Here is a 23,140-nt window from a genome sequence, read left to right as displayed (position 1 = left end):
TTATGAACTAAATTCAGTAATTGATATTTCAATAGGGTTTATTTATGTTACATAGAGGTTACAAATATTCTCTCACTCATAACCAATGAGAAAAAGTACAGGTGATGGATGAGTGAGATGTTTAGCATAAAATTCACTAGTGAATAATTCATTGAAATCACAGTTTCGCACAATTGGAATGTTGTCTCTTTAAAAGATGTCAATAACATTTTGGGCATTACAAGTAAACAATAAGTCATCAATCCCGATATAAGTGAAAAAGAAACGCTGCAGCACTTTTAGCCTGTCTCACCAACAGGACAAAAAAAGAAGCTGCTGATTAAAATTAAACGGTCGCAGACAAAAAGAGTATTCATGTGCTACGAAACAAATAGATAACGAAAAAGAAAAGATTGCTCAGAGTGTGATTATGACGTAAGATTTTCAACCGAGGTTCTTGGAGAGAATCGCAATTCTAACTTGCTCATATCTTCGTCGTCATCGGACGGATCGGAAACTTCTTGCTGATGTGCTAACTTGGAGAAGCCATTGGTACCGCCCAGTTTCCGATTGACGTGTTCTAATCTTTGAATCTGTCAGAAAAAAGATGATGCATCATAATGCAATACAAAGTTACTTAAATCCATCATGACTCATGCGGCTGATAGCCAGACACACATTAGCCAATTCCCAAAATACCTCAGCTTTTAAATCACCAATGCGATCTTGTAGTTCCCGAACTCGATCGCTGTCCTCAACCATACTTAATTCGCCTTCAGTTAACATTTGTTCATTCTGCACTCATCAACATACATCAAAAATATGATTACACCATTTGATAAATGAATGACATTCGTGAAAAATACGTCGAAACAAAAGCTGTCAACAATCTACCTTCATTTCGAGTTGGGATATTTTCTGGCTCAATTCGGCGACGTGTTGCGAGTGTTCGGCGTCATGAATGCGAGCCAGCATGGAATCTTCTCTCATCTGTCGACCAAATAAATAATATGAAATTTCAGTTCACACCCGATTCGTAGCTGACGTCACGCTCATCGTCGTGATCCGTTACGAACCTTGGCCTCTAGGTCGGCATATTTCCGTTCGTGCTCCTTAATCTTACTCTGGTGCTCCTTGTCGAGCCTTTCAGACGCCTCCGTCTTGGAGACCAAGGCCTTGATTTCGTCGTCCTGTCGCTTGAGTTGATTGCTCAGCACTTGGTTCTGTGAAAGTTGATAGAAAACCGGTTATTATGGCCTCAAATAAGTCCCAGGGTTTCCCAGTGGGACAACAATAAAAACAGCTGTTTTTCTTCGATTTTCAATTACTTGAGTTTCCAGTTCCATGAGACGCAATCGGAGCTCTCGTAATTCAGTCACGGCTTCCATTTCCCGTAGTCTAATAGTCATCAATTCGTCCGACTTGTTGCCAGCCGATGACGACGATCGATTATTCTCCCAGAAGAGTAATTTCTTTGGAGTGGACTCGAGCGAAGTCGGTTGGTTTTCAGTCGTGTGCTCCTCCTGTGGACCACACGTAGACAAATCAAGGTTAGAAATCTTCTTCAGTGAAATCGATCGACGTATAGATACACGCAACTCTTGGCTCATTGGAGATTCACGTCGGAATCAAATCGATTCCGTCGCGTAACGTCAATCGCCTCATCGATCCATTCTTGAAAGAGCTTGGCAACGTCAAAGACGATCGATATTGCGTGTGTGCCGTCACATTATTCCGCTTCTCAACTCTGCCTTGAGAAAGGACGTTGCTGGGGGGAGTAAACATGATTACAATCTCACCTGCAGATGGCGGAGCCATTGAGAACTCAATTCAGAGATTTTGGGACGCAGCTCTTTCAGGGCTAAAGTGGCTTCAGCTTCGCGCAGTTTGACAGCAATGAGCTCTTCCTGTAGAGCTAAAACTACATTGTCTGGGGTGGCTTCTCGTAGTCGCTTCTTGTCCTGGAGTTGAATTTATGATAGATATATATTTGTTTTCCGTATAGAGAAATGTAGGACGGAAGAAGTTTCAGACTTCTGCAGTTGAGCTAGGATCGGATATAAAGTTACCTCTTCGTGTTCATGAAGCTGATTCTTCATGTCACGGATCATGGAATCCATTTCAGCTTGGCGGAGGCGGCCGCCAATTAACTGCTCTTGAAGGCACTGGATGAGTTCTTCCTTCTGCTTGAGCAGTTCGGCTTGCAGGGATGGTGATGTGGTAGGTTCCATCTCTAGGGACGACTGCCTAGAATAGTTCTATCGATCCCGGAAGGGAAAAAGAAAGGGGGAGAAAAAAAAGGAGTATTAATTGAAAGGCGAATAAAGTGAGTGAGATGGATGAGATGAAAACCTCTTGTTCCATGTGTTTGAGACGCTGCTGGAGCTCACGCAGGTGAGCAGTGTTCTCAGCGTCACGTTGCCTGGACGCTTCCAGTTCGCGCTTTAAGTGGAAAGTTGTTTCTTCCTGATCAGCTCGACTGACTTGGCCGCGTACCAGCCGTTCGGCCAGCTCACTTGACTCCGTTTCCAGCATGGAGACTTTCTGGCGAAGCATACGGTTCTCGGCTCTCAGCCTCTGTCGAATCGGAACCAATGAGAAAAGCCACATGCGTGAATTCCTGCGTCGGCATCTCAAGTAATCCACAAATAAAATATAATAATACCCGGACTTCTTCCTGATCCTCTTGCTCTTTCGTCTTGAGAGCTGTGTATTCCTTTTCCCACTTTTTCATGCGCTTGACGCTATATTTGACGTTGTAGGCGGCGACAAAAAGAGGATCTGGGCACGGATCAAAACGGGCCGGCACTTCTTTTTGAAAATACTGCCGAAAACCAAATCAAAATGACACAAGAAAAATAAAAGATTATAATCCTGTTATCTACTAAAATGAACAAAACGAAAGAAAAATACCTTGAGCATCCCCTCCATATCCTGGGAGAGAAGGTCTTCTTTGCCGAAGTTGAGAATGGCCACGGCCAACCGGAAAATAATTTCCATGCCATCAATCAAAAAGGCGTCCATCACCCTTGGTAACAGAAAAACCGAAAAAAGAAAAAGGAAAAAAAACATGAATGAGCATTGTCGACATTTTCATGTTTTCCTCTCCGGTAGTTTAAATGCATTTGAACATGTTAGTCACGATGTTCTCCGACTGAAATAGCAGTGCACGCCGGAATGCCGATAAAAAAGGAAAGAAAAAGGAAAGAAAAACTCAAAAGGAGGAAAAAGTTAGTCTCGGCTCGACTGAATTAGGAATTGGTGGGTGACTGTGTGGCGGCGACGCAATCGTACAAGGAGGAAAGAGATGGAAACAATAACAAACGACAGCAATTCCGGAATAGTTGGCAAAGAACCCACATTTGTTTTCCCTTAAATACTTTCATTATTTCGGTTGCCCACAAAAGGGAAGATGAGAATTCCAGCCGACAGAATTTTCAAAGGTCCATGGCATACTTTTTTAGAAATATTGTTACTATGACTGCGGTAGGATGTGGGGGCGTAGGAGATTTCCATATTGGCGTGGGTGGACTGCTGCTGCTGGAAAATGACTTTCCAGAAACGGTCAACCCCCCATTTTAGCTCGGCAGTTGGCACACAACGCCATACAACTGGGTTTCTGGGTAATTTTGGTGTGCATTTGCATTGTTATATTACCTGCAAGCCACCGAAAGGGTCAACGTGGTGCTGAATAGGGTGAGGAACCAGCTGCTGGCGTACATGCTCGTGTCGAAACTCTGTGACAGGAAGTGGGCGTGGAGATCGGGCAACAATTCCTGCCATCACAACCGAAAACCACAACAAAGACCATGGAAATCAAGATCATTTTCTAGCATTCAAAATGTACGATAATTTTAGCGAGTTACCTCGACGAGATTCTTGAGTTGATACAAAACCAAACCCAACTCGGCCATGGAAGGTTTGAAAATCTCTCGCAATCGATATTCCTGCATCAATTTGACCACGACCGCAAAAGCTTCTTCTTCGGGCATCTATTCATTCGAAAATTGAGACAACAGAGCGTGAGCATTATCAAATCTTAATAGAATTGAAATAATAATCAAAAGAAAAAGAAAGAAAAAAGTAGCCAAAAAATGAGGGGGGAAAACATGACCAACTACACCATCCCCTTACGGTTGATATCTTTCATTATTTTTGAATGAAACGATCCATGGAAAGGCATTCCTTCACGGCATAGTGGGCGTGAGTGAATGATGGATGGTGATTACCCACTACTCTACCAAGGCGATGATCTTTTTCCTTTTCTTTTATAATATTTACTTCTTTCTTTCTTTCCTTTTCTACCACCGGATTGTTTATATGGACTGTACCTGCATGAGGAGGATGCCGACGATGAAAGCAGATCCCTGGCAGTAGCCCACCTCACGGTCATGCAACGAGTAGGCTTTCATGACGTTGAAGAGACTTTCCTGGCCCAGGCCATCTTTCTCTTTGAAGAAGTCGTGTTCGGGGTACGTGCGCGCTATGTCGCGACGGATGACCTATCATACATTTTTTGTTCGGGAAGGATGTGTTATATTATTATCATACCATCCACAGATCCATCACCGGATTGAAGAGATGATGAAAGAATGAAAGATAAAAAAGGATGGAAACCTTTTCACAGGCGGATGTGGCTTTGATATACTCGGCGTATTGCGACTTGGCCGGCGAGTCATTGGCGCCGCACAGCAGTGGCCAGACGACGCCTCTGAAATGATGCGGGATCCCTTTGCGGACGAGGTCCTTGACGTAGGCATTTCGCTTCTTGTACGTATTGGCCCAGTCGGCCACCAGACGGCCCCAAAGGCTCCACTGATCCTCTTCGTTGTCGTCCGAACGCGCCTCTTGACTGTTGGCACTGGAACCTGTCGGGTTAGTCAAAATGCCAATATCCAAATTTTTAAAAAGAAGAAGAAAAATAACAAGTAGTCGAGACCACGACGACTGAGCTACAAGAGCTCTAGATATTTGCGTCGGTATATATAAATATCACATGGCATCATGGTAAACCAGATCCTCCCCTGCAGGGTATAGCCGCAGACCCGGGAGCAATGAGATAAGGCCGGCCATCTGCTCAGTTAGCAGAAGCTAACAACACACACACACACACACACACACACACAAAAAGATCAAATTCCAGAGCTCTTTTCTTATATTCGGAGCGAGTTCTATTTTTCATCCGCTGCGCGAAATGAGTGGGGTCTAACCGAATCTTTCAAAGCTTTTCATACATATTTAAAACCGACGAAATTAAACTTATCAAATGGTAACCAAGTCGCGGCAGAGAGAGAGAGAGAGAAGATCTAATAATTTTATAACTCCCACGGGCAAAACGAAGAAGAAGAAGAAGAAAACTTTTTTGATTGGAAGTCCAAAAACGGACAACAACAACAAAAAGGCGAAAGAATGTAACAAAATGTCTACATTTCAAAACATAAAAAAAAAAAAAAACTAAATAAGAATAGATAAAAAGAAAAGGGAAAAAAAGTTCGAAGGGTGAGGCGGGCTGATATCAGAGTTTCCTTTTGTGGATTTATACTGACGTCAGCCCGCTAAAATAGCCTTAAAAAAAGGGGGCTATAAGGCACTAGAAGTAAAAGTAAAATAGTAGCAGCCATAAAAAGGAAAGAAGAAGAAGAAGATCTTTACCAGAGTTCAAAGAGATTTGCGACGCATCCGAGCTCTTGCGTGAATGTCCAGACGCGATACTGGTGCCAGTTCCGGCCAACGAGTTCAGCGACTTGCTGTCCAGCTCGATCATCCTGTTAAAAAGAGACACCAGTCAAAATAATAACAACAATAAAATCCAAAAAGTATAAAAAGAAAATAGATGACGAAAGAAAAATAAAAGGGGCGCATCCCATCAATCACTAAAGAAAATGTTTTATAAATAGTCTACGCCAACCGATCCAACCCTGGCTTACAGCCGGAATAAATATTGAAACCACGCTTCCACAACAGCAACAACAACAACACTGTTTGTAATCAATAATTCATGAGCATGTCGTCCGAGCACGAATACTTTTTTTTCTTCTCCGAATTACTTAGTTGATTACTAAGAAATTTACAAGATAAACTAAAAAACAGAAGAGAAAACCGGCCACGAACAAAATAAAAAAATAAAAATAAAAATCGAAATGGGGGGTCCGTCCCTCCTACCCCAAAACAAAGCCGTCCGTGCTGCTGCTGCTGCTGCTGCCCAGTGCCAGCGAACCTTTCACACAAGGTGACACGGGCAGTCGGAAAACAAATGGAACTGTCAACGAGCGCCGTTTTTTGCCTCTCTCAGACTGGCAACAAGACATTTCAGGCGAGAGACGGGCAGAGATGGCGGTCACGACTGTTGCCGTGTGTGTCTCTATGTGAATATAACTAGTTGATGGGCGGATAAGGGCACGCACACACACAGAGCCCCGGATGTGCCAACCCAAAAATGGGAGAAACCAAAAAGTCGCCGGGAATGTTTAGGAGTTAAGGGGGCTTGATGAAAAGTCGTGGAAACGGGAGAAACTAGTCGGATAACGCACGTGACACAATCTCCAGGCTTTGCGGGAAATGTCGGTGCTGCAAATGGGCTTGAAAAGCAAAAAGAAAAAAACGAGAGAATCCAGCGCGCTAGAGAATAACAATAATAATAATAATAGCCGGCAATAAAAAGCTTCATGTTTTTTCGTGAAGGGTAGGAGGGGGTGGTGGTGGTGGACACGAACGTGACGGCGTGTAGCCGAAACAAAAGAGGGGAGAGAAAGAAAGAAGAAGAACGTGCTCGTTTGTTTTTTTGTCGCCGTTGTCGGTTGGTGGCGGTAAATAAAATGTGATTTTGTTTGTTGGTTCCTCACCGTTCAAAGTCGACAACATCGGGGACAACGGCCAAAAGGCTCAACGGATTGTGGAAGACGAAGTAATCCTCCTCGCCAGTGTCGTCGTCGTCGGATTCGTCACTTTCTCTTCCATCTGCTCCTCTGTCGTCATCCGAGTCTAACTCGCACAAATCCGGCAACACGGGCGCCATTCATCTACTACTACCCCAAAGAGTTTCAGAGTTTGCCGGTAGTAATTCTTCTTCTTCTTCTGCCCCTTTCGGTTAAATATATTTTATTCATCCGGTGATGATAAACATCAATTTTTTCGTCCCCCCCCCCTCTCCTTTCCTATTTGAAATGTGTCGGACGTAAAAGGGAAACAACAACCCGAATTCATCCGCTCCTAGTTCCCAAACTGAACCCCATAAACTACACACACCCTCCTACCCCCCTGGAGCCAAATCTCTTCTTTCTCCCGAATTTGATGTTTTCGGCTTTTTTTTAGTTTTTTACCTGTTGGTTACACACAGGCAACCAAAACACCCAAAAGACAAACTCCCAAAGTTTTTATTTTTCCACCCCGAAAGCCCCAAACTAAAAAACAAAAAAAAAAATAAGAAAGTAATTTGGGTCGTTCCTTTAAAAAGCAATTTCGGTTGGCCTAGACAAACACATTGGCGCTGCAACAACAACAACAACAACAACAACCCGCAAAGAACGAAACCAAAAAAAATTGGGAGACCCCAATACGGCCACCCACACAATCAGGGTCGAAACTGATTCGAAAACACGCACCGCGCTCCTTGTACACACACACACACTAGAGACTAGAAAAAAGGCAGCAGCAGGACCGGCCAGACGGACATGCTACACACACACGACCAGGCAGTGGGGCGTGAAGCCAACGACTGGCGTGAGTTGGTTCCTTTTTTTTTATTCTTTCCCAAACAGAGAGATTGACCGACCGACTGTGTGTGTGTTAGTAGTAGTAGTAGACGTAGTAGACGGTTAAAGCCGACTCTGGTGTGTGTATAGGGGTCGGTCCTGTATATATATCCACGCCTTCGAGCCATTTGCCTGGGCCACTGGTTCGGGCGAGGTCCCAACCAATCAGGAGCGAACAATCTTCCCCTCCCGCTTGTGTGTGTGTTTTTCAAGGAAAAAAATCTCGGCAGACTCTCTCAAGAGAGAGGAGAACAACAAAAAAGATCATCATCATCATCAGCGAAAAAAAAAGGGACGTTAACGTTAACTTGGCAACGTTAACAAGAGAGAGAAAGAGAGTCGAGCCAAAGTATCTATGGAATTTCTTCTTCCTCGTTGGGAGAACTTTGTGCGCTGCGGTGATTGTTATTGTCACTTCCCCCAACCATCTCACACCCGAAAGAAAAAGACCCAATATGTGGAATGTGCGTTTCATTTCGGCTCCTAATGGAAATTGAGATCGCACGTTTAATAATGAACGCGCCCCGAAAATCTGTCGCGCGAGAAATTAAAAAAATGAAACAAAATTGAATCGACACAAATCGTACGGATCCTGTGAGACATTTGTAATAGCGTGTTGTGCGGCTGGTCCCGCGTGACGCCGGCAACGTCATTTAATTGAGAGAACTTGATGATGGAAATCGGAACAAACGAATCAAGGCATCACAAATCACCAACGACGAGCGCCATCAAGGGAAGACCCGTCGTGTGCGGTTGGATGGGAGGTTTCTCCTATTGTTAAAGATAAATCTAACGACCCCGTTCAACCGAAATGATAATTAACTTATTTTCCCCCGTTCTGGTTTTCTTTTTTCCGTCGTTGCATTTCCCCCCGTTTCACAAGTAAACGAAGTGATGATGAGATTCTTTTCTTATTTTCCGACGACCTTACCGCTGATTGACACGGCCGACGTCATGCCAAGTGAAAAAAAGTCGTTAAAGCTAATTAAGATCATGCGCACTTAATAATGGTGCACGCCCCTGCCGCTAGCAGCTCACGTCCTGTGATGGGCTCCTTAGTTAGTCCTTACCTATTGGCCTCCTCCAATTTAGCCAGAAGAGCGGCTTCTTCGTCTGGAAGAGCAGCCGGCGTCTCGGGTGATGACGGACTGTAGAATCCATTGGTGCCGTTGTTGTTGTTGTTGTTGTTCAACGAGCACGGCAGACTGCAAGGCCGGGAGCCACCGAATTTCACCTGACAAAACGGGAATATTTCCAACAAGACAAAGGAAAGAATATTAAATGAAAAAGAAATATTATTATTTCAGTTATAAGACTCCCATCATCACGTAACCGCTGTGAGTGAAACGAAACCGAGCGAGCGCTGGATGTCGATGACACCAAAGTCCAAACGTGCGGTGCTCCAGAAACCGTAATAATAACGCGACCGCACCTTATAGCCCAGTGAGCGATCGGTCGTAATCTTCTCCTCCTATTCTCTCACGTCATTTTCAAGATAAAAAGCCAAGCCAACCGAAACTATTGGAATTTTCTTTCTTCCAAGACTTCGACACGGCCGTATACGTAATAGCGTTTCGATGATGTGATAATAATATAACTCAATTGTTTGTCCTCTCCGCGGGCCATCCCGGTCTTGTTATTAGACAACTGTTGACGATCTTCTTTTTTGGAAAGAGAAAAATTTACTCGTAAATTCCGTGTTCAACAACCAACAAAGAAAAGAGCCGAGCCCCTGTGTGTCTTGTGGGAGGTAGAACGCAGCGGGAAACACACACCTGATTCTTTCCCGATTGTGTCATCCCGCCCAGTCTGAAACCAAAACCCATCTTTCATATTATTTTCTCCGCCCAGAAAATGTCATTTTACTTGGGTAAGGTCAATGGACGGGCGATGAGATTTCATGCGAGTCCTGGCGTCGTGTTGAATGGCTACAACTAGAAGATGGCCGCGGTAGGTCTTTTATTTACGCCGCTTCACAAAAGGATGTAAAAATAAACTCGAGCGGCCAGCGGCCTTTTTGCCGGCCGCAAACAAGCAGAAGGAGAATGCCCACATGGCCCCCCTTTTTTATTCGACCGACCGTTGTTGTTGTACTAATATCAAGTCTCGTTAGAAACCCAGAAGCGAAAATAAACGAGACGTTTAAAAAGAAAACCAGAGAGAATGATTATACACGAATGATTGCAACGGGATTTTTCGTCGTGAACGAGGGCCGTGTGATTGAGATTCACAGACGAGTTGGTCTGAACTGGTTGTCGTGTTTTTTGCTCATGTTCAACCCGGAGTTAAGAATGTCAGTTCTTGGTCGTTTGTTCTCAAGGATCTAAGATGGAAGGGCTTCTTTTCTTTTCCTTTCTATCACTGTTAACAATTTGATGAATCATTGTGTTACTAGTTCTCCAGTTGTTTTCTCGCAAAGAAAAGTTCGTTTCCCAGGGAGCTCGGGCAATTCAGGTAAAGGTGGGAGAGTACCTTTTCAACCTTATCGTCGTAAATCTTTTGTAACGTTTCCCATACGCAACGGATTTCAACCATTATTTTGTTTCTTCTTCTACTTTTCTTTCTTTCCCGTTTATGGATAGAAAAAGAAAATAACGTCCGTTCCAGAATGTCCAACAATCAAATGGATTCGATACATAGCGGGGCCCGAGCGAAACCATGGTCACGTATTCAACCCCATTCCTTCCTTGCCTGTTCCTTACTGGAATTCACGACTGCTATCAGGGCGGCGTATTATCATAATAATAAAATTAGCATTTATTGGATTTTTTAAAAAACGATGTTGGTTTTGGTGATTTCATTCATTCATACCGTTTCAGCGGCGCTTTGCCCGCCGCGCCCGGCATCGTCAACCTGGCAGTCTCCCCGGTAGATGTCCTTCTTGACGGGCTTGGGCGTCGTCGTCATTGTCGAACTTCCATTGACGTGCTGAGTCGACGAAGATGACGGAGCAGATGATGAAAAGACGGCAGAAGCGATCGCTTTGAGAGGTGACTGGACTGAACTGGTCAGAGACGAAGTGGAAGCCATTCCGTCTTCAGTGACTTCTTCCTCCAGGGCCATCAACACCGGCCTGTGAATCGTTCCCAATCCAACGTCATCGCCAGAATTCCTACTGAGAAGACCAAATCAGAAATAAAAATTAAATAAATAAATCATCAATCGATATGGCTTATCATCCAACAGCCAAACATTCAATTTGGAAATTTTAAAAAATATTTTTAAAAGAATAAAGGCGGGGTTTTAAAAAACCAACAAACTGACAACTATTTAAGGAAAAATGCCTTTTTCTTTTTGGGCATAATTATTGATCGTCGGCATTACTATTTAATGCTATGCATAGGGTGCAGCAGCCAGCTAATTATAATTGGACTCTTCTTAGCTAGTAGGTACTACCCCCTTTAAGGATGGTCCGTGTTGTTTGTGTGTACACCGGTTGTTGTCCCGACCGGATTTTCCCATCGTGACCTACCGTCATTTCCACCCGTTTTTAATAAATTCCACCCAAAAGAACTCTGGGTCATAAATCCCGGAAAGAAATGTAAATGCCAATATCGTTGACGTCGTCAGTTGGTCGCCGGGATAGCGATCGATGAGCAGCAGCCCCGATAAACTTTTGATTGGTGTTTCGCCAATATCGAGACGTCGTCGTCGGTGGGGGGCTACGGCAAACGGTAAACTGCACGACGCCTCGTGTCGCGGGAGGAATGTCTCATCCAGTTGTCGACTGCCTCGTCGGAGAAAATCGGGGATAAGAGGATAAAGGCCACGCCAAATGCAATGGACAGGGACGATAGCAACTAGAGGCAGCCGTCGTCTTTCTCAGCTCTTATTCGCCAGACGCCGTCGTTTCTCCTTCTCTCTGTGTGTGTTGGATCCATTCGTCCCGATGATTTGTCCCGAAACGCAACGCACAAGTGGGGCATATCGATCCTGGCTTCCCTTCCCCCCCTTCTCAAGTACTCGGTCGTCGTACACGTCGACGTATACTGTGCTGCTGCTAGATATACTACTTGCGTTTGAAAAGAGAAAAGAAAAACAGAAATGTTGCACAGACTCTTTTTGGCTTAGCGCGCTCGAGTGAGATGCCAGATTGCCAGATTGTCATGAAATATAGTATTTTATCACGATAACATCACGAGAAACGAACGAAATAAATTTTAAAATAACAAGGGGATCCCTCCTGTGTTTCTTTCTTTTTCTTTTTAAATCCCGGCCGTGATTTTTATGTTTTTTTCTTCTCCTGGGAAGACGCAACATCTAGAAAGAAGAAGATTCACAGGCGTGGTTTTTTTATCTTTTTAAATAGGCGACTAATTGGAGTGCGGTGCGACATCACGCTCCGGTGGAGGCACAGGAGGAGGAGTCGCAGAAACAAAAAAACATTTCACCCGACACTTTTAAACTTTTCGTCTCTTTTTTCTTGGGTGAAGAAAACATTTCGAGCAAAACGGACGACCGAGAGAACGAACGCACAAAGTCACGGAGACACAAAGGAACCAAAAAAAAAAAAGGGAGGGAATGAGGGGAGCAGACAACCGACGATGGCGTGACCGGCGGTACGAAAGTTCATTTTGGTGAATTTTTCCAGAGAAAAAAAAATAAGTCTCTAGACTTTTGCCTTTGGTGGTGTAATGAGTAGAATTCTACTGGGGAGGAGAGAAACTTTTTCCAAGACTATATGCAAATGGCGTGGCGCGGCTTCATTGAAATTCATCTTCTGATTCAGCACAAACTTGGGCGTACTACTAGTTTTACCCCGTACTTTTCTTTCTTGGGTGCTGCTATTCCTCTTTGCTGTGTGTCAAACCCACTAGCCGCTAACAAAGAATCAATACTTTAAGGGAAGACTGGGGAAACTCGCTCAATTCACTGTCGGGACTTGTCAAACGTAATCAAGTTTCCCGGCATCCATTCCAATTCGAGATTGCACACGAGATTTCTCTCCTTTTCATTGAATACAAACGTAGAGACGTTGATGGAAAATAAGCAACTCGAGTTTCCTCTTAAGAATCACCATAAACATAAAACTCGACTGTAAAAAAAGACCTTTGAGATCGATTCGGCCTCCCTTAACGTCCTACAACTACCGGGAATTTCAAATGAAATTTCATAAGAAATTCAATAGCACTGAGGAGAAAAGGAAAAACTGGAATTATATTATTTTTTTTGTATCCCCAGTCTGTGGAATTCCACCCCAATAGCCCAGTGACCGAACATTTTCAATAGAAAAACTACCTGGAAAACCGGAATGACATCAAAGAAATGTCTGTCACGACCGACTAGCGGGGCAGTCGGTCAGACATTTGATTTGTCCATCGAAACCAACGGAAATGACTCCCGAAAATTGAATAAATGATTGAAACCGACAGGATAAAGAATAATCGACATCATACATATTTCTTTTTCGATTTTTAATGAAGGAATAGACGAGTCACGTGTCTCTATTTTAGAAAAATCGAAAGGAGAAAGTTGTCGTCGTGGCCTTTATAATCAAAAGGATCGATCGTGATATCTACTAGATACGTATTTTTGTTGTTTTTGTTTTCATTGTTTCAGAAATTCAATAGAAGCCGGCCCCAAAATTCTTCCGACTACATCCATCTGTCAGTCTATAACATTTAATTCTTTTATTAGTACTAGAAATATAACGGCCAGCTGCACAAAAAAATGTCAAGAATTTTCTCTCGTTCATGGCACTATTTTTCGCTCAAAAGGAAGGTCACATTTTCGGCGTGTTTTTTTTTGAGCGGGCGTAGTACCGCGGGAATGGGAGCCCCCCTTTCCCTCTCATTCAGGACAACAATGAACGAGATTTGTTTTTATTGCCGATTCGTTCTTATTTCTTTTTCTTTCCGTCGACGACTCGATAAAATTTGGCAACAACAACAAGAAACAGCCGAAAACGTTCGACTCTTTTAATGGACGATCTAAATTTAAAAATAAAAATATAGAAAAAGATAGAGAGAGCGAAGCAAAAGTTTAACACGCACTGCGAGTGGGAGCTGCTGCTGCTGCTACTACTTGTACTCCCATCCATCGGTAAACGTTATTTTTGCACGCTTTCCCTCAAGGGGCCCATCAAAGGGATTAGGGCGTCGGCCGGGCTAACACGAGCCCTTGTTTAGTATATCTACCAGCTCCGCAAAATGTTATAATCCCAAAACAGAAATCTTTCTCAAAAACAAGTATTAAAGTAATGGTCACGAACGTTTTCGGGATCTCTCGACGCGTCGTTATTCACCGATTCTCCCGTGATTTCTCATTTGACCTTTTTTCCTTTCACCAGGAGAAGAAAAAGCGAACCCAACTCCCAACCCCCCTTGTAGTAATCTCTCCTTTATCTAACGTAATAAATGAGAAGAGCAACTGATCGGCTCCGTTCATCATTCACGACGCACTGATTCGACGTCATCCATCACGTCACGCGTATCCCCCCTCCCTCCACTCCGGTGATGGGACTGTGCATATGAATGATGCAGTCGATGAATCGCCCGTCTCTTTTCTTGCCTGTGTTACTCAGTAACACAAGTACTAGGCTCAAATAAAAAAAGGACCAACGGGGATTCAATGGCCAAAACATTATCGGGATTGTTTTTTGGCGCGTGGGAAAGCGGTTCACTTCACCCTGACACGAAAAGAAGATGAGGAGCAAAAAACCAGACACCACCACGCAAAACCAAAAAATAGAAAATTTGTTTTTTCGCTTTACCAGTTTGGCGATGGTGGAATTTTCTGAACGGCCTTGTAAATCCATAACTTTTGAATCACCATAGTGTTTCGATGATTGATTGTTTACGTTTCCAATCAAATTTGCATTGGCTTTTACCAAGAAAACACTTTGCTGCCAAGAAACAAAATAACCAGCCAGAGACAACACAACTGTTCGGCGAGCTGCAACGATAGCGACTGAGGACCGTTCACGAGCAAACTCAACGTGTTATTCCGGCACAAGAAGAAGAAGAAGACAACACACAAAAATAAGATTGGTGGAGTTCCCGTTCATCGAACCAAGTGCAACGACTCAAAGACTACATCCAGTCTCGAACCAACATCGTATATATATATAATAATACCAACGTAACGAATTAAATGGCAGAAGCCCCTAGGCGAGTGGGCCGGTGCCTCCTGGCTAGCCGTGAGAGAAGGAGGAGCTTGTGAAGGGAGAAAAAAAAAAGATTCATTTGATTTTTCTTCAGAAAAGTTTCTATTGCGAGAAACTAATATTTTTTTAAAACCAAACCTTTCACTAGTTGCGCGCCATTCTTCACTTCTGGCGACTACTTTACCCGACGATGATGATGATGACAACCTTTCACCCCCAACCACCAGTCTCTTTTTCTCTGGGCTGAGAGAAAGCCGTTTGGCAACTTTCACACGTCTCTCCCCTCAGAAATTGCTGGGCTTCCTTTCCCTTTTGATACACATTTCCCCGGCAATTCACCGTGCCCAGTGCCAAAGTTCCTGTGCAATTTGAATTGCAAACGAAACAGAAAGAAGAAGAAGAAAAAACAGGCGGTCGGAGAAAATTGTGTCGCGTGCGCTATCACGCAATTTCTCCAAGCCTATCCTCTGTGTGTGCGTATAAAATCTAAATGCTAATTGCATCCTCCTTCCTTGACCGCGGACGGAAACTCTCGGAAACATTCTCAGCTGCTGCTGCTGCCGTCGATTCTACAAAATGAACAAGAAAAATGCTGGAACAGACGGCACGCAGGAAAGAAGAAAAAGAAGAAAAAACGCACAGGACATGGACCTCATTCGATCCACTTGAGTGCAAACGAATTCAAAAAACCAAAAGTCGGCGTCCCCTTTTTTCTTCGTTGTGCTAGAGGAGCCTATATAATCAAAGGACATGCCTCCGGTCATGGCCATTTCACGCCAAAAACAAAAAGAAAAATATTCTCCCGAATGGTAGACATTGCAAGAGCCGGACGACCATGACACAATCGGTGATGAAGGGAGTCCCGCGGCCTGGCCCCTACCACTAAACAGCCGCACTTGCTGGGCCGCTCGATCGTTTATTACTTGGCAGAAGAGGCTTTCAAACAGAGAGGAGACGACAAACAGCAAAGCGAATCGGTGCCGCGCATCCATCAGCCAAATTAAAAAATACGGGGCCGTCCTTGTGTGGGCACCGCAAACATCCCTTCAGCAGCTCGAAGGAAATGCACAGGCTATTTGTTGGGAAATGTTTTCCCAACAACGACGAACGAACGCCAAATGCCCATTTCGACAGACGCACGTGTTTGTTGGGAGCTCAGCAGAAAAGGGTTGATATCATCATCATCATCATCATCACGCGTGTCCTTTTTGAGAAAAAACTGATGATGAAAACATCGATTGAGGACAAGTCCTAATAATTGAGGACAAATGATGATTTATAAAAGAAATAAACGAATAAAACAAAATAGTACCAGTCAGAAAAATGGCTCGCAAAAATATGACCGTCGTAGATTTGAAAAAATACGACAGGAATTATTTTACCCACACAAACATGAACAACAAGAAAAGATGTAAAAGAAAAAAGAAAAATAAACTCCGGTAGATAATACGAATATAAAATCCCGCCCATAAATGCGCCCGATGGCTCCACAATGGGAGGCTATCAAGTACATAAACATTTTGGTCGTCCTCTTTTTCTTTCCCCCCCATTTTTCCTCCTTTTGTTGTTGTGTGAGGATGATGCAAAAATTCACGACTCTAGTCATAAACTATTGGCCTTTTTTCTTCTTTTCTCCCCCTCCTTTTTTACTACATTTTATATTTTATCCTTGCGAGGAATATATCACATCTGTAATGTGTCGTATTTACACCCGGAGCGCGGACAATAACCCTTTTCACGCCGGATCCTGTCTGACCCGGACGTTTGATGAAAATTCACGACACAAATGTGGGGGGAAATTGACTCACACGCAGCTAGGGAAAAAATAAAATACATTTCTATATTATTAACTCTTAATCGATTTTTCGGGTGTGTCGACGACCGCACCCCGTAGTAGTGCTTTGCGGATGACGTGCCAACGACGTCAGCGCGTTCAAAAAAAAATAAATGTTATTTTTTTCCCCTGCCGTTTTCCGGGTGTCAACAAACGAGTTTTTTGGCTTTCCTGGAACATTAACCAGAGTTTCAGCCCTCCTCCGTTATGATCGTAACGCGGCAACATTTTGTGTCGAGATCGTGGATGATAAAAACGTGTTGGTTTTTCCTCTTTGAAAGAGAACTGATTTTAAATGGAATCAAGTTACTTCTACTGTATCTTATTTTCCCTGTTTGTATTGTTTGGCGTTTACGCCATTTGTCGACATTGTTTACCAGAACACTTGCATTCAATCAGAGTCGATTGGAATTGATTCCCAGAAGTTCCGCTTCACATCGCCCAAATCGTCGACGCTTTTAGCGTTCAATCAACTCCGCTCTTGATGGGAGCGAATTAAGTAAATAACATCCCAGAGTGAAAGGAGTTTCAAAGAAAATTGGTCCAAAAAAAATAAACAAAGAAGAATTACCAAGGGGGGGGGGGGGCGAGTGAACCAAGACGAAGCCAAGGGAAATTAATGATTAGAGAAGAAGACTGTGCAAGTTCGCCTGGTAGAATCATCATCAAAGAGCAATCAGGAGGTAGACTAGCTAGCCACAGCCTCTCTGACAAGTTGATGACTTTCTGTGCCCCCCCCCCCCCAAAAAAAAAAAGAAAATGAGAAAGACATACGTTCTCTTCTAAATTCCACATAATGTTCATGGTTTGTTATTTTCGCTCCTTTTCCCAGTTTTTTCCTTTTTTTTTGCGCTTGGTCACGAGTTAATGACGGCTTTTTGAGGGATTCTTCGTCTGACGAAGAAAATACAATCCTCTGGGAGGGAGGAGGAAGGGAAAGAGTGCAAGAAAAAGCTTTCAGATAATCACTAGTGTCTTTCTATGGTAAAAGCCAGCCAAGGGTATAGAGAGAAAGAGAGAGAGAAAAGTCTTAGCAATCGATTTTCTCTTCTTCTCTTTGACAAGGACTGGACGCCAGGGAATGCGGATCAGGACGGGAAACAAAAAACAGAACCCCCCTGCGCTGTCATTCAGACAATTCATTTCGCAGTTAACGATTACGCATCTATACCTTCAGGGACAAAACTGAAACAAAAAACAAAACCTGCAACTGCGTCAAACACGCGACAATTATCGGGTAACAAGGGAAAATGCAAATGTGACGTAGAAAAGATTTTCGGACGAAAGAAATTTTGACTGAGGAGAAAAGCCATTAGTAACTATGATGATCTTATAGTTGTGTGTGCATATTACTCTGTGTGGCAGAGAGAGAGATAAAGAGTCGTCCGAGCGGAAGGACCGCCTCCGAAACACAAAACTTGGAAATGGCCGGAGAGTGCAATTCTGAATAGAATACTGTGGGCGAAAAAAAAAAATAAAAATAATAAAAGCGTTTTTCCATCCAAAACTTGCACATCTCTCTCTCTCTCTTAACTTTTGACGTGTGCATAGTGGATGCCCGTTGTTGCTATTACTGCTTACCCCCCTCGCCGTCTCAGTCCTTTATTGGCTGACTGGTACGAAGAGGATCCATCAAAGGAGCTTTCAAGTCCACACACACAGACAAACATACAGAGGGAGAGATATAGAGTTTGGCAGTAAAAAGAAAAGAAAGAAAGGAAAACAATAATATATATCTAGCTTTCAAAAATAAGAGAAAGATGGCCGGATCGATGCCGGAGCAGAGTTTTTTTTTTTCTCTCCTTAAGGCTACAGGCCATGTATGTTAAAAAGTGTTGCGCAGGCAATTTCTCGCAATGTTATTTTAGTCGATTTTTTCGAGGTTTTCTATTTTCCGACCCAACAAAATGTGTGTGGGGAGAAGCTGAACTGCTGCGTCAGCTGGGGGGAATTGGTGTGCAATGCACACGAACGAACGAACGAACGATATATAGGTTTCAAGGATGAAACGCCCCAGTGACCCGACACTCTGGTTTCCTCCCGTCGCCCACATTTGTTTGTTTTTGTCTTTCATTTCGTGAGTGCGGTGCCTTATACACGCTCTTACCCCAATCCCGTTTCGAAAAAAATTTCGTTTCAAAACAAACCTGGATTCGGTGGAGTTGTACATACAACAAGTTCCATCTCGAGGACACAACTCGTTATATTCTATTCAGTCAAATAACCCGAATCTTCATCGACTCGACTCTGGCGGGGTACGTGAACTCGATCGCAATCATAAACTTGATAAAAGCGGAATCGACGTGAATGCGGAGAGATTGTTACCGTTACTAACCGGATACAGTCGAGCGAACATCACAAAAAAGTTGTACGAACAAAAGAAGAACAGTATTATCGAAAGGATATATATCTGGTATGAAAAGAAATGTACTTCTTTTCTTATCCTCTGAGAGGAAAGAAGAAGAAGAAGTAGAAAAAAGGCGTAGTCGATTCGGCGGCGACAAAGTTAATCAAGCCCAACAGGACGCCAGAGGATTACGATTGGACGGCGTGATAATAATAATCATCATCATAATAATAATAATAGAGCCTTTTGACTCTTGGAAAATCCCAGCTAAAGCTCACGTGACGCTCGATTTATCCAGCGGATGATTTCCCAGATGTCACCATCAGCCCAACGGAAAGGGAAAAGAGAATAAGAGTTAATATAGTACATTTTGTGATGTACCGAGTAACGGTGAATGTTGAACATCTCGTGATGTCGCCCCATTACACCCACGTCCAATTCTATATGGATCCCTGGTAGCTTCTGGTTTTATCCTTGACTCTTGAGAGGTTCTTTTCGAGGACTAGAAGAGAAAGCAGAAACCTTAAAGCAAACGGGACCTTGGGAGTTTGTTTTTAAAAGTCAAAATCGCGAAAATGAGTCGCGGGGCAACCGTCACCCTTGGCTGGAAATCATTTGAGACGGGAGAGAGAATTCACGTGCGTCTGACGACGATACGCATGTGACACCTCGTCTATTTTACACACGCGCCAGAGGTTCGTATTACGTTTTTACGTCATTAAAAAGAAAAAAGACTCGAGAGCTAAGGACAAAAGTGGGTTCGTTTTGTTTTGTTTTTTCGGCGGAGGGATATTTGACCAGCTGCGTTGTGTTATTTACCGTTAACTGGGGGGGGGGGGGGGAAGAATTGAAAGAGAGGAAAAATGCATGTCCCGTTTAAACGAAATCGTTCAGCGTGATCTATCAGCTGGAACCGTGTTTGGGACTCTCGTGAGAGAAATGCGGGAGTGATTACGAAATGGCCATCCTCCAAAGTCAGATGGCGAAAACCAATTTTCAAAGAAAATTGCCACAAAATTTCATTTTCAAAGAGGCAGGGAAATTTCACATCGAAAATCGCTGGACGGGAACCGATGAGAGGCTGAACCGAAGCCAAAATTTGACCAAGCGATGCGAACATCGACTGGCGTTCAGAACTAACTAGTAGATGGAACGAAAAAGGAGTAATAAAAGTCGCCATAAAACAAAACACAATAAAAAGACAAACCAAACAAACTAAAAAAAGGGAAAAAAAAGAAACAATGGGTGTGTTACTGTCACTGTGTGTGTATGTGCGGAGGAGTTTTCCATGTGAAAAACAACCAGACAGTATTGGCTACGCCCATACGGGTACATGCGTAACACCACGTCAATTATCCAACTCTCTCTCTCCCTTGATTAAAGTGAGAGTTATAAATCTTCTATTTAAATTTAACAAAAAAAAAAAAAAAGGGTTGGGGAATTATTTCAAGCCCTCCAAAAGACTCGCACACAACATTTCAAGAGTTGAAAAACAAAAGATGGCGCGCAGGCGCGGCATCCCCAACGGACAATACCTTGACATGCACAACAGAGGGCTTCTTCTTGGTAAACTTTATTTATAATATAAACAAAAGCAGCCAAGTTCAAATTCGATTGGCAACTTTCGATGGGGGAAATAGAACAATAAAGCTTTAAACTTCTTTTTTATTATTCGCCAGAGACATCATCACTTCCGGTGGGCGATGGATGTTGTTGGGCAACATCTACTTAAACTCTTTAAAACCAAACTAGGAAAGAAAATAGAAAACGCAACACGGTTGGGTTGATCCCATGGCCTCGCGGGTATATCTTTTCCACGCAGTGCTATAACCAAAAGGAAAACTTTCATTGGCCTCCCCTGAGCTGCACTGCTGCTGGCCTGCGTGAAATCTAGGACATAACATCCACCTCCTATACCCATTGAATAAACTAAGAATGGACTAGATGGGTCGGTCGTTGGAGAATTTGCACACCTGGCGTCACTGACGCACCTGCACACACATGATGAAAGCATTTCGATCGACTCGACTAAACACTCGTTTTGAGAGTGTTTTACACGGGTGTACATTGCTACCAAGAATGGAGAAAAAAGGATGACACCTAACCGAAAGAGAAAGATGGCTTTAGGCTATCCTTCTAGTCATTAAAAACTGTTTCTACCTTTCCCTCCCTTTCTAGCCTCTTTTGGACGCTTTCCGTCAGGTGAGTGAACTCGCACAACGGCTCAAAAAACGTTCGACTCGGCCAAACACGGAACAAGATAAGCCAAGAAAATTAAACATTAATGTTGTGTGGACACTCACCTTTAAGATGTGGTCTTTGTCTGGATGGTGGCTGGAATGAAGATGTTGTTGAATCAAGGTGTGTGTGTGTGTATGGAGAGTTGCAGGATAGCAGACGAGTCACAGAAATGTTAAGAGTTGGGACCGCTAGTTCATGTGACCTCGGACGACGTGGTTTTTCATAAATAAAAGGGGGCAACGAGTGGAGCTGCAGCACACACCAACAACACACCAACCCACTCTGGTCTCTGCCGCCGCCTTCAGTTCGGTCTTGCAGCTCACGAACGACAACGGTCCGGACACGTTCTGCCTCAGAACACTATACACACACATTCTGGGTGTCTCTTGCCTTTTGGCTTAGTTCCCAACCTGCGCGGGCCGGGCATTCTTTTTTTGGTCAGGTGATTTAGACATCTAGCGGTCATTTGAGCAAGTTTCAACTGTCAGTCAATAGGTGGCGCTGGGGAGTCGAATCGTCAACAAAAACAATCGTGCGTCTGTTTGCATCAGAATTGAGAACAACCGTTCGTTCTTAAGGTTTCTTTTGGACACATCCGTACGCCAACACACGACACGATGTGTTTAAAACAAGATCGTTTGCACCGGTTGGTACACACGCACAAACTCTGTGGCGTTGTTTTTCTCTGGCAAACAACCGAAAAAGGGGGAGAAAAAGGAAGACCTTCCCCAGTCAAAAACCGGGAAATGATTCCAGCGACCGGGAATCCTCTCCTCACCTTTCTCGATATCCTGCTTCATTTTTTTGTTTTTAAGTGAACACGACAGTTATCAAGTAGAAGAAGCCAAAGATGTTTCTCGGAGGGTTGTCGAATCAACGGGATATTTTGAATATGCGAGGGAGAGAAGAAGAAGCTCAAAACCAGGGCACGTAGAACATAATATACCGCAAAAGGGGTTCGTTCATCCCTTCTCCAACCCTGAAAATGAGTTATTTGACGTAATGTCAATGTATTAAGGCAACGGTCCACAATATGTTGACAACGACTTCTTTTTTAAACAGAAAAACTCCTGCAACTACAGCACTGTACGGTCCGTGTCCAGTGGGCGGTATATTACGTCAGGGTGCGCTCAGGACGAGCCAAGAAAACCCAGCTGACATTCCAACCCCGAATCTCCTGTACACATTCTTATGGGGACGACATAAAGAATTCTCTATCAGGTTCTTGTTCAGAAACGTCATCCGGCTAGCGCGGAATCGATACACAAGAGACGCGGAAATGAGCTTGACACAAGTCACATAATGTGTGCCGTTGTCCTGACAATCTTCCTTTACCAAGTGCCAAATAGACAAGAAAAACGTGTCGAACAGAAGAAGAAGAAGAAAAACCAGAAATGAATACAAATTTTGGGGGTTTTTATCGCTTCCAATGTTTCCGACAACTACATAATCTTGAGGACCCGTTCAGGACGGCTGCAATCCGTTTAGAACTTTTAGATATGAAATTCTTCTTCTTCACGGGGGCGAAATGTGATTATCTGCGCACGATGACTTTGAAAGCTGCTGGAAATGTTTCATTTGAAATTGTTGGAAGGCAGCAAAACGATGAGACTTCTGGGATTTTTTTTTTAAACAAAGAACAGAAGGTATTATACAGAGACGACTGTTTATATTTGAACCAGTCAAAGTAGCTCAGAAAGACTGGGGGCCTGCTTAACAATAGCTAGCTCTTTCAGCAGCAAAAGAGTTCCTCTCTATATCTCTCCCCCTCACTCAGTCATTCAAAAATGTCGGTTTGGAGTTTTTCGAGTGATGAGGAAGGGAGAGGGGTTCCCTGTCCGTTGAATAGCCTCAGCACGTTCCAGCTGGAACGATCTATATAT

General features: G+C 43.5%; 2 protein-coding genes across 6 annotated transcripts in view; both read right to left on the bottom strand.

Moving 5' to 3' along the window:
- The window catches only part of LOC124310854 (tyrosine-protein phosphatase 99A-like), a 691,797-nt gene that overhangs the window by 540,419 nt on the left and 128,238 nt on the right, over positions 1–23,140 (bottom strand). The gene's annotated exons all lie outside the window — the stretch shown is intronic.
- On the bottom strand, positions 25–21,620 carry LOC124310906 (ecotropic viral integration site 5 ortholog-like). Of its 5 annotated transcripts, none has more exons than XM_046775055.1 (18): positions 21,320–21,620; positions 10,542–10,842; positions 8,801–8,964; positions 5,632–5,744; positions 4,597–4,847; positions 4,311–4,481; positions 3,846–3,971; positions 3,637–3,755; positions 2,893–3,007; positions 2,645–2,803; positions 2,332–2,556; positions 2,049–2,237; positions 1,779–1,940; positions 1,308–1,502; positions 1,056–1,202; positions 874–969; positions 679–774; positions 25–572 (listed from the first exon to the last, which is right to left on the bottom strand). In XM_046775055.1, exons 2-18 carry the CDS (start codon positions 10,791–10,793, stop codon positions 408–410), a joined length of 2,745 nt encoding a protein of 914 aa, XP_046631011.1. In that variant the 5' UTR covers positions 10,794–10,842; positions 21,320–21,620; the 3' UTR covers positions 25–407. The 5 variants fall into 5 exon arrangements, with proteins under 5 accessions (XP_046631011.1, XP_046631009.1, XP_046631010.1 ...); XM_046775053.1 differs by lacking the exon at positions 21,320–21,620 and adding an exon at positions 14,443–14,717 and having other exon boundaries at positions 10,542–10,845; XM_046775054.1 differs by lacking the exon at positions 21,320–21,620 and adding an exon at positions 14,443–14,717.

The sequence above is a fragment of the Daphnia pulicaria genome, chromosome 8, assembly GCF_021234035.1.
Source record: "Daphnia pulicaria isolate SC F1-1A chromosome 8, SC_F0-13Bv2, whole genome shotgun sequence".
Taxonomy (NCBI): domain Eukaryota; kingdom Metazoa; phylum Arthropoda; class Branchiopoda; order Diplostraca; family Daphniidae; genus Daphnia; species Daphnia pulicaria.
The sequence above is the reverse complement of the archived record's forward strand: the minus strand, read 5'-3'. Positions and strand labels throughout refer to the sequence as shown.

Bases quoted from the DNA above. Each gene is read 5' to 3' on its own strand.
- LOC124310906 (XM_046775053.1), bottom strand. From the start codon at position 14,504: ATGGTGATTCAAAAGTTATGGATTTACAAGGCCGTTCAGAAAATTCCA. The intron at 2,804-2,892 runs GTATTTTTCTTT...GGTTTTCGGCAG, and splicing joins ATATGGAGGGGATGCTCAAG to TATTTTCAAAAAGAAGTGCC. The intron at 2,238-2,331 runs GTTTTCATCTCA...CGGGATCGATAG, and splicing joins TCAAACACATGGAACAAGAG to AACTATTCTAGGCAGTCGTC.